At 31.6% G+C, this 12,149-nt stretch overlaps 1 protein-coding gene across 1 annotated transcript; it reads left to right on the top strand.

The window, feature by feature from the left end:
- The first annotated feature begins 4,872 nt into the window (after window positions 1-4,872).
- On the top strand, window positions 4,873-6,098 carry LOC114183487 (uncharacterized). The gene is made up of 4 exons (XM_028070519.2): window positions 4,873-5,049; window positions 5,150-5,209; window positions 5,549-5,654; window positions 5,774-6,098. The coding sequence occupies exons 2-4, from the start codon at window positions 5,203-5,205 to the stop codon at window positions 5,856-5,858; spliced, it is 198 nt and encodes a 65-aa protein (XP_027926320.1). The 5' UTR covers window positions 4,873-5,049; window positions 5,150-5,202; the 3' UTR covers window positions 5,859-6,098.
- Window positions 6,099-12,149: the final 6,051 nt, after the last annotated feature.

The following is a 12,149-nucleotide window of genomic DNA, read 5'->3' as shown; positions in this document are numbered from 1 at the left end:
TAAAAGTATAATTTAACCTTTTACTTTTTATTCATGTTAAAAAAGTTATAAAGTTTTGTAGTTGATATAGAGCAATCCTGAAGAAATAACACTCAATTATATTTTATGTTAACTATAACATTATTAGACATTAATTACAAAATATCATTTTTTTTTATCAAGTGAAAATACTCTAGTGAAATTACAGATAAAATAACAATCATTTCAGTCAACTAAAAAACATCTATTGTAAATATAAAAATTTTAAATAATAACTTGACAGAAAAAGATAATACAAAATTAATTAAAAATAAATTAAATTTATATATTTAAAACTTAATTAAGTCCTTTCTATTGTTACTATTTTCAATCATTCATAACACTTTAAAACTGTTATAAAATAATTGTTAATGTCATTAATTTAATTTTGATACAAAAATGGTTAGCATACTTAATTAAAAAAAGGAATTTAATAACACAAAAATATTCATTTATATTGTTTTTATTCTATACATTTTCTAAAATTATCACTAAATGTATTTAATATTATAATTTCTACTTTTATTTCTCAATTTCTCAATTCAACATTTTTCTTAATGTGTCATGCTTTTCTAAACGATCAATGAATGACGGAAAAGAAATAACAAAATCAAAACCGGTACATATTTCTGTTTGGTTTTAGTCTCGTTGCTTTGTAATACATTAATATATTATAAAATATTAAAACCAATATATCTTAGAAATATAATACATTCCCATTGTAGTGAATTAAATAATTAAATAATTATTGATAACTGACAATAATTGTGTATCCTAGTTTCTATTAAGATATGATTTATATATTAAAAAATTATTTAATAATGAAATTAGTTAATTACATAATATAATTTATGTATGTTAATTTTTTTAATATAAATAGTTGTTACCCAATATAAAATAAATGTTATGAAATAAAGCGAATAACATAGAGAATGACGACAGATAATAGAGAAGAGAAGAAAAGAGAGAATAGAGAATGAGAGAATATGGAACAACTCATCTGTGTATTATTATTGATAGGAAGAGTCCTATTTATAGATACAATATGTAATCCATAAAGGAAACAAATCAACTTAGTTAATACAAATATTTACCATAAAGAGTAATGAATCATATGAGTAAATGTATCAAATCAATGGACAATCATTAATTCATAACACTCCCTCTTGAGTGTCCATTGATAAAGAATGTGCCTCGTTAAAACCAACCTTACTAGGAAAAACCCTTTGTGATAAAAAAAACCTAGTGAAGGAAAAAGAGTACAACATTCTGTATTCTTTAATACAATATTGTTCATCACATATTCTATTTCTCCCCCTCATGTAAATTTACATCATTAAGGTGACAGAGTCTGAATTTGTGAGTCATTTGCTCAAAAGTTTTTCTTGGCAAAAACTTTACAAATAGACTTGTCATATTTTTAGAAGAACGAATTTTTGGATATCTATATCATCCTTTCAATTGAACAATACACTATTGTCTTCATATATGGTTGTTGATTCCATCTTTCTCGGGGATAGTCACAAGTTTCTTGCACATGTTGAATTATAAACCTTAACCAAACATATTCACAACTTTTCTCGTAATTTTGTATGATTAGACGATGTTGCTACTATGGTTTGTTTCGTATACCTTCATGAAATCATTGTGCTACCACATGTGTACAAACATCTTGTTTGTGATCAACCATTGTGACATTGTAAGAATATGTAAAATAACATGCATATCCATAACCCATTGGTCTGAATCTGAATCATTTGGATGGAATAAGCTCATATTCGTAGTACCCTTAAAGTAACGAAGTATATGTTTTACTCCAAACCATTTTCTTCTTGTAGTTGAAGAACTATATCTTGCTTAACAAATTTATAGCAAATGCAATATTAGATCGAGTATAATTTGCAAGATACATTAGTGTTTCTATGACACTAAGATATGGTGCTTCTAGACCAAGAAGATCTTCATCATTCTCTTGAGGTCTAAGAAGAGTCTTTATCAACATCTAACGACCTCACAACTATTAGAGTGCATAATGGACATGACTTGTCCATTTAGAACATTTTAAGCACCTTAATTATATAAGCTTCTTGACGTATAAAAACACCTTTATTTGAATACTCAATTTCTAATTTCAAATAAGACTTTGCCCTTCAAAGATCATTCATCTCAAATTATTTCTTTGAGTAATCAATTGCCTTTGTGAGCTCATTAGGAATTCCAACGATGTTTATGTCATCTACATAAACAATAATTATGGCAAATTCATTATTTGGATCTTTTCATATAAATACAAGAACAAATAGGATCATTTTTATATCCTTCTTTTAATAAGTACTCAATAAGACGGTTATGTCACACACGTCTTGATTTCTTTAATCAATAAAAGAGCATGTTCAATTTTATTGAATAACCCTCTTTAGAGTTTGTCTTGTTGGACAAATAAAATCCTTCAGGGATTTTCAAATAAATATGATTCTCAAAAGAACCGTACGAATAGGTTGTAACATCATCCATTAGATGTAAATGCAAACCTTGTTGTGCAACTAGGATAATCGAATATTGTAATGTTGTTGCATCCAATACTAGTGAACATGTTTTTTCACTAATCAATACAAGGTTTTGTGAACAACCTTGAGCAACCAATTATGCTTTGTATCTAACAATTTCATCATTTTTAATTTGATTTTTGCGCAAAAATCCATATGTACCCAACGAGTTTCATAACTTTAGGTGTGCGAACTATATGTTCAAAAACCTTTCGTTTAGCAAACAAATATAATTATGCTTCTTTGCATATTTTCATTTTTGGCCAATCTTTTCTTTGCCGACAATCTTCAATGATCATTGCTTATTGATCCTCATTGTCATTCATAGCATTCATCGCTATGTTATAAGTAAAAGTTTTGTCAATGTTAACTTCATTTTGGTTCCATATTATATGATTCATGACATAATTTATTGAGATCTCATCATTTTCAACCATTTCAGGTACCTGAGGTTCTTCTGGAACCAAATCATTAATTATGTCAAATGAATCTTTTGGGATTTCAACCTTTTCGATTAGGTTATTTTGCATATTAGCCCCTTTTCTCATTCAAGAGTTTTTATCTTTGGAACCAATAGGTCTACCACGCTTCAAACGTGTTCACATGAGTTTTTCAACCCTTTTTTTTTCCGCATCATAATAACTGATCATGTCAAACAAGACAATCATTTTGATTTGTAAACTTATGGTTTACCATGACATGCATTTAAATTGTACTAATAAACTTGTAGTACAAACTATAAGAGAATGTTGATAATTTCTCCAATACACTTTCTTTTTCAACTCAATCATAGAGATATAAAGATATTTCATATCTTTTTCATTGTTTGTCTCAATATAATATCCATTTAGACAAATATCATTGAAACTTAATAAGTTTTTATTCAACTTCTTGGTAGAAGTATAATAGCTCTTATAGAGTCTTCAAATATATTTGTAGTACTATAAATAATACAAACATTGATGTCTCGCATTATCAAACAAGAGAAAAATGTATTACTCTTGAGAATTATATAAGTTGTTGCACTATCAATAAGACACATTTGATACTAGTGCAAACATTCGTTTTTATATAAACGTAAATTTCAATATGAGATTTTTTTTGTAACACTCTCATAATCAATGAGGTGATCAATGCTTCCATTTTCTTTAGCAAAGAAAATAACAATATCAAGATGAGTAGCATCCATATGGCCATAATCAGAATCACCATCTTCATAAGCAAATTGTGTTTCTATGTTCTTCTCATTATTTGTAAGATGCTCTGGTGTACAATAAGTACAACTCAAATAGTCTTTACCATCGTAATGATAATATATACCTTCATCTTTTTGTCAATATTTTCACATTTTTCTTTTCCTTTTTTCACATTATCGTGCCACTTCTGGTGACAAAATGTGTCTTTGAAATTTTCTTTATAACCATGTCCAAAATCAAGATCATGATCGATCATGAAAATATAAATAAAATGTTGGTGCATTCACTTCTGGGAATGGAACAGAACCAATTTGGACAGGTTTCATGATTTTTTATCAAAAGCTCATTGCTTTGTTCAGCCATACAAAGACATGAAATAAATTCATAATATTGATTGCTGCATTCACTTCTGGGAATGGAGCAAATTAGGCGGATCTCATGATTTTTCATCAAAAGCTTTATTGCTTTGTCCAGCCAGCCATACATAGGCATGAAATAAATTCATAATATTTGTGAATCCTTTTTCACAATATTTTTGTCGCATGAGCAAATTAGTTGCTTAGATGCTTTATTTCTTTATTTAATGGTATCCCAATATCCATTGTATCTTAAATGTATTTCAACATTTAAAATCCAATATAAGGAATTCTTCCTTGTAGTATCAAGGGTCACAAATCTAAATTTTACAACGTTTCGCGTGTTTAGAACTAGCACATAAAATAATAATAATAATAATAATAATCATCATCAAAATAATAATAATAATAATAATAATCACCATCATAATAAAAATAATAAGAGAGAGATAAAAATTGATAAATTCAAACAATTCTTATCATAAGAGAGGAAGAATATAAGGTAAAACTGTAAATTGAGAAATGATTAGAAAAAGCCTGGATTGAGAACGCATAGCACTATCATTAAAGAGAAAAAGCTTCCACTAGTCCTCAATTCCTTGGAGCATCGTGCTGATAACGTGTTGTATTATTATTGATAGGAAGAGTCCTATTTATAAATACAATATGTAATCCATAAAAAAAAAACAAATCAACTTAGTTAATACAAATATTTATCATAAAAAATAATGAATCATACAAATAAATATATCAAATCAATGAAAATCATTGATTCATAACAATAAACAATTTCAATTTTTGGGCTCTGAATGTTCCAGCTGGAACAAATATTTTAGTACACCTATATTCTCTCGCATCGCACTCTGTTCTTTCATTCTTCCTTCTCTTTTTAAGATTTTCGGACTCTGCATCTATCCGCTTTCTTTCGATCAGGTAAATTTCTTTTTTTTTTTTTGCTTTTTCGCCTTTCTCTCCGTTGTTTTCCTCTCTAATTCGCTAATTGTATTTATTGTTTCCCAATTTCGATATTTAGGGTTTCCTCTCGTCTCCGAGCTCGTTTCGTTCTCGAAGAATTGATCTGCGATAATGACTCATATCCTTTGCTATGTTCAAAATTTACTGCTATTTTTTTTTTTCGAATTCTCGTTGATTTAACGATGGGGTTGACTTTCAGCTAGGAAATCCGAGGGAAAAATGAAGCTCATTTCACGCTCCCATACCATTTTTGTTATTGATCTTATATGTTTTTCTGGGATTAATAGTTTCGTTGATTTGGATCCGTGGGGAGGAACAGTTTTTCGTAATTTTATGTGTTTATTTAAGTTTTAATTTTTTTTTTCTTTGCCACTATTCAAATGGGTATCTGTGGTTTGGTTTTTGAAGCCTGGTTTGTGAATTTTTTTTATTGTTTGCACTTAACTTTGAAGCGCACGCGGTAACCAGAGGGACCGTGATCGTGAAAGGGCTCAGTCAAGAACCGGTGCTAAAGGCAAGCAGACGAAAGCTGATGGGTTGACCCCTGAACAGCGCAGGGAAAGGTTGGGATGATGTTCATCACAACACTCTGCAATTTTAATATTTCGGTTTTTCTTGATTTTTTAAATAAATTGTGCTTAACCTTTATCTTTGCGTGAAATTTTTATTTCTTCATGGACAGAGATGCGAAGGCGCTGCAGGAGAAGGCGGCAAAGAAAGCAGCACAGGAAGCAGGAGGCAATAATGCAGGTGGAAGCAAAAAATAGGCAATAATTTAATGACTGGTTTGAGGTTTGATGTGTTGGTTGTAGACATGGAATGTATTGAAATTTTATGTCGAATTATTTGTTGTGGAGTATGATGTGTTTAGTAATGTAATTTGAGATGATGAACAAATAATTATTGCTTCTTTCAAAAGGTGTTTAACGCTGGGGGCTGAATCACAATACCTGGTGTCTTTGTTTGGAATAATAGTATTTTGGTAATAACATTGTATTCGCTCCTGAGTCTTCTTGCATGAGTCGCTATTGCTCCTTTTGTGATGACTCGTTGTATGCCAAACGCAGTTCTTTGAATCAGCAATATTTAATTTGTAAATGTGAAGCTCTTTGTAAGAAAATTGTTTTGTATGTGGTTCTGAAGATAAGAATTATTTCACTGCATGTTCTGATAACAGTTTCTTGTTTATTTATTAGTGTTTGGATAAATGCTTTTACTATTGATTCTAATGTATTGGAGATCATAAATTTTTGTGGGTCTCGTTCTTCTCAATTAATGGGTCTCTCGTAGTTTTGAATAAATTTTAACCAATACTTAAGTGTCTATTAGAAAGAGAATTTTGCAAACACACCTTTTTCTGTAGCCATTTGGGAGAAAATTTGAAAGCTTCTTTAATTAAAGATCAGAATTGAAGATTATAAATAAGGATTTTTTGGTAGCTAAGGTGTAAAAATGACGCATCAACAAAACCCAAGAGTTTCGTAGTAGGGGAATCCTGGAGCGGTATTTGGCTTTGAAATGAATACTCCCAGGGGTCTGTTATAATCCTTAAGCCTATCAACAGATTTTGGTGATGTTTTATTGTTTTGTTCACATATTTATTATGGTTTGATCAAGTGAGATCTCTGTATTTTTGGTGATGTTCTCCTTCAAAATGAGAGTGTAATCTCCATAATCTGCATAATAGAAGGTTATTCGATTCTTATTAAAGAACATCAATAGCTCATATGGAAGTGCAGTGAGATTTGTTTGATAAATAATTGAGGTGGTGCTAATGGTGTTTTCTAAGGTAGGAACAACACTTTTTTATGTTGAAAATACGCTAAAAATCGATAACTTTCCTTCAGTGTGATAACTCGAGTTTGTAGCAGAAAATGGACGTGTTCTCTTGCTTGGAATCTTGTTGAATTTAATTGCTTATGTTGGCTTGATTTGCTTGATGTGTTTTTAGTCTTTAATTCCTAGAATCTGTTATTTGAGGAAACAAATTGAATCTTATCTTGCTCGTCAACAGAACATCAAGTGAAGCATTAAGTTGTTCTCAAAATTTAGCCGAAAACGTTCAGGAATCTGCTCAGTGATTTTAATTTAAAATCTAGAAAGGATAAGCTTTTACAGAATTCTGTTTTAAAGTTTAGTTATAGGCGCTGTGTACACGGAATTAACGTTGTGTTTACAACAACAGAAAAAGGTCAAAGATCAACTTATTTGAATTAAAGGAAGTGACTACTTTTGCTAAACAAAAGTTATTTTCCATGAATTATTTGTGTTTTTAGTACGATATTAAGTATATTACAAGAAATTCGGAAAAGATTATTGAAATTTCTCAAAAATTATTATTTATTGGGTTAGGGTGATGTATTATTTCAAATTAATTAATTAATTAAGAATATTAGTTTTTTCAAATTAATTTTTTCAGGTTGGTATTAGAACTTCCGACGTTGCTTTTTAGGATTGTATGTACTTACTTTTCTTTATTTATTAGGGTTGTTTTTAGTGCAATTAACTTGTGGTTATGTCACTAGTGCCTCTTATCGAAGTCAAGTTTTTCTATTGAGTTTTTTTTTGTTGTTATCATCTGCTGAACAATTAAAATATACTGTTTTGGTACTTTAAAAATAATTTTAATTTATTTTAAAATTTCAAAATTAGTGACCATAAGTGTATTTTGAATATATAATAGAAGAACAATAAAAAAAACCAATAGAAAATCGTTGATGCCATTGTCATAGTTTTACTGAGAAAGACAACTAAGAAATTTCTCTTATTTCAAGAATCTTCATCCTCTTCTATTGAAGAATAAATGTTTCCATTATGTTATAAAATTGAATGTTTAAAGTTTCTTATGAAGTCTACTGGTAAGTCATATTTTGATATTTGATCTCTAACCATGACAAATAAGAACACCAATTTATTTTTTAGTCTCTGAAACTTTATGTAAAGATTTTTGAATTCTAAACTTCAGTACAACAATATGATCCCTCAGTCATCTCTTTTTTATAATTATACTATTGTTTTTAATGAGATTCGTATTTCAATAACTATACGTGGGGTATTTTTTCCTGTACCTCCGTACATTTTAAAATTTTAATTTTATTCACTTTTTATTTTGAATCCCTAATTACATGATCCAAATTCATTTCAGAATATATAATTTGGTAGAGCCGTCAAAAAGGTTATAACCCGTGAGTCAACCCGGCTCATCACGGGTTCAGGTTGAGTTGAAAAAAAATTACAAATTTCAGTACGGGTTAAAAATGAACCCAACCCACTAAGAACCTGCCTCATTCGAGTTGAACTCGTGATGAGTCAGGTTGGCTAACCAACCCGCCAATAAATTTTAAATATTCAAATAATATATATATATATATATATATATATTATATGTATATATGTGTAACGTCCCATTTAATTAATAAACGTAATTAAAAGAAACGCCACACAAAGATAGTACGATATTGCAGTCTTGGAGTCCTTAACCCAACCCTTACAAAACTAGGGACACCACGATGCCGAAAGAAAACAGTTGAAAAGTCTAACACATACAGATGGAGAAATAAAGCATAACGAGATACAGGGGACAAGCCCTAAAGAAACAAAGATCCAGCCTACGCAGATCATGCAGCGGAACCATCACCTCCCTGTTGTCCGCGGGTGTTCCTCGCATCTGCTCACATCAACAAGTTGATGATCATTGCAAAAGAAAGTACCACACAATAGAACACACAACAATAAAAGTAGGGTAAGCTAGAGCACAAAATACTTCATTCATACAATCATATATGTTTTTCACGATTTCATATACCCACATCAATCAAGCATGTTATGACTCCTCAAACAATACACTAAGACACGACTTGACTCATCCGGATACATATAACTTGGTCGAATTCAGCGGATGCTTGCACTTATGGTGGATACCTCTGCTCACCCCCGAGCTATGTATTACAAGTGTTACGATGAATCAATTTCCCTCACCACAAGGTTAGCCCTTAATGAATTTCAGGCCTCCTACTACCCTCACCACAGGAGTCAGTCCGCTCTAGGTGAGACTAACTGACTCCTTAGAGTGTCAGAATGCAACCTTAACAAGAATCCTTACCTAGTTATACTGATGGGGCACCACCATGGACACCCACTAACAGGGGCCATGGAATTACGTCCCGACCACTTAAGCGCGACCCTGAAAGTCTCACCTAGAGACCCCAAGGAATTACGCACTGACACAGACCAAACATAATCACACAGCCAAATAACATTCATCATGCATGTATACGTTCATCATACCAACCTTTAAGACCAACGCCTTTCATGTTCCAGGTCCAACTCATTTCAACTCATCATAAGCCATCCATGCATAAAGGATTTCCAACTCATCTCATTATCATGCCTCTTTAATACCAACCATTTCATGCCAAGGATTTATTCAAGCTTGTCATTCATTATTCATACACCATCTCACACATTCATAATATACCCTACATGCCATTTTGCAATCACTCCATCAATTGCATGTTAAACATAAAAGAGTAGAGAACTAAACACCCAACCAACGCGTACCCTCGCCCAAACTCGTTGCTCAGGCCTAGGGGTCTCGCTTAGGCGAGGAGAATGCTCGCTCAGGAGAGTTCCCCTTTGCTTAGGCGAGAGTTCGACAACGCTGGCAGAAACGAACGCGCCAGCTCGCTTAGGCGAGCTCACCTCGCCTGAGCGAGGCAGCGTCTCGCTAAAAAATCAGGGCCACCCGCCTGGGCGACAACTCGCATAGAAAGTCTGGGCGAGCCTCCGCCAAACTAGCTTAGGCAAGTTCGACTCGCCTGGGCGAGATTACCAGTTCTCGCCCTGATCTCACCTGCAGCAGCTATATTTTTCAAACCAACCAATCATACAAAGTATCCCACGTATCAAAACGAATGATTAATCCATACAATCAACAACAAACTCAAGAACAGGCCAAAAATAACTTAAACTTGAAACCCTAACTTCCCGTACCTAGAAAAGGGTTAAAAGAAACCTTGACGGCACGACCGCGAGCACTGTAACTCTAGGAACGGACTAGCGAGCTGAAAACAGAAGGTAAACAAGACAAAGGACGGAGTATTATGAAACTATAACTGTGAACTATGAAGGAGTAACAATGGAACCCATACAATCTAGAAAGGGGCACTTACGCGAAGTAGGTACTGGTTCTGAGTTAGTTCGAGAAGGCTTAGGACAAAACCCTAACAGAGCGTCTTGTGGGAGCAAGGAGGGGATGACGGCTAGTTTTGTGGAATAGTGAGAGTAAGTGTGTTAGGGCAGCTTAGGGTTTGGTTTTATCACTTGGGCCAGCCCTATGCCCAATTACAAGGGACAACCCTTTACTTTAGGGCAGAAAATAATAAAGCAGATTTTTAATGGGCCTTACAATATGTATAGATTATATATGTATATTATATATATATATATATATATATATATATATATATATATTATATAATATATATGTTATATAAATATATATATATATATATATATATATATATATATGTTATATATATATATATATTATATATGTATATCTATATATATATATATATATATATATATATATATATATATATATATATATGTGTGTGTGTGTATGTATATATCGTAGATGGGGATAAAGAAGATGTTTTAAGAGATGAAAATGTTGTGAATTTATTTATTCAAGATTCTAATACTATATTTTGATAAGTGACAATAATGATTTGATGTTATATAGTAATTTATATTTTTGTAATTTTGGTTTGTATTTGGAGTTTAACATAATTTGGGATTTTATTTGGATTGTATTGAAGTTTGTTTAGATTTTAATCGGAATTATAATTTAGTTTTTTTTGAGATTGAAGAAAAAAAATTGTGTGTTTTTTTTTTAATTAAGTGAGTCAGTGAGCCAACCCGTTTAACCCGCAAACCCATGGTGGGTTGGGTCAGATTCTAATTTTGTTAGCTCGCTAATAAGTGAGTCGGGTTGGGTTGACCCACTAAGTGGCCAACCCGTCGCGGGCCAAGCCGGGTTGGGTCGGGTGACCCGTTTTGACAGCTCTATAATTTGGAATATAAAAAATTAGATTTCAAATTGTGTAATCTTAAATGCAAAACAAAAATATCTATTTTGAATTATATAATTCAGAATATAACTTTTTTTATATTATGTATTATACAATATAAAATATAATTTTTATTTATTTTTATTTTAGATTAATCTAGAATATAAACTTTGTATTTTAAATTATACCATCTTCAATGAAAATTTAAATATATTTCAAATTGTATAATCCAGACCATAAAATAAAAAAAATGTATCTCAAATTATACAATCGAAATGTGTTTTTAAAGGTAAAATGAACTTTTTTCCATGGCCGGATAGTGTAGGAAAAAATACCCCTGTAGCATGGTTTGCTTTATTCAACAAAAAATGAACCCAACTTTGAAGCCACCCAAGGTGTTGGAATCAAAGAGTGGCAGCATCAATTAATTAATTATCCCTTTCTTCTCTTTTATCTATCAATTAGTGGGTAGGGGTTGATTAATTATGTCTTTCTTTTTGATCCACCACTTGATTAATTTGTTAGGATAAACTTAAATTAGGAGTTATTTAGCAGAATTTATAAGTGGTTACATTTGTGATGTTTTAGGAGAGCAAAAGTCAAAAGTTTAATGTGTTATGTTTCAGATGTTAATGGTGATTAGTGTTATGTTTTTGTAATTGGAGACATTATGGCTTGGAGATGAAAAGCCAAATGTAAGTCCTATAAATTGCAATGTCTTGCTCATATGAAATACACAAGTGAAGTAAATCATATTTTCATAAATAGAGTGTCTTTGCTAACAAAGTGGTATCAAGAGCCAGTTAGCCTGAGTGTGAAAAAAAGTGAGTGATGGCCAACAATATGTCCTTACCCCAGCTGACACAAAAATCTGACTACGATAAGTGGAGCATGCAGATGGAGGCCTACCTCGAATCCCAAAACATGTGGGATGTAGTTCAAGGTGGCTTCGAAGAGCCAAAGGATTCTGATGAACAAACAGTC

Source organism: Vigna unguiculata, chromosome 5 (genome assembly GCF_037176805.1).
Source record: "Vigna unguiculata cultivar grain cowpea cultivar isolate G323 ecotype 2 chromosome 5, ASM3717680v1, whole genome shotgun sequence".
In the NCBI taxonomy this organism is placed as follows: Eukaryota; Viridiplantae; Streptophyta; class Magnoliopsida; order Fabales; family Fabaceae; genus Vigna; species Vigna unguiculata.
The sequence above is the reverse complement of the archived record's forward strand: the minus strand, read 5'-3'. Positions and strand labels throughout refer to the sequence as shown.

Excerpts from the sequence above, each read along its gene's own strand:
- LOC114183487 (XM_028070519.2), top strand. Across the intron at positions 5,655-5,773 it reads CCTGAACAGCGCAGGGAAAG|AGATGCGAAGGCGCTGCAGG; the intron begins GTTGGGATGATG and ends CTTCATGGACAG.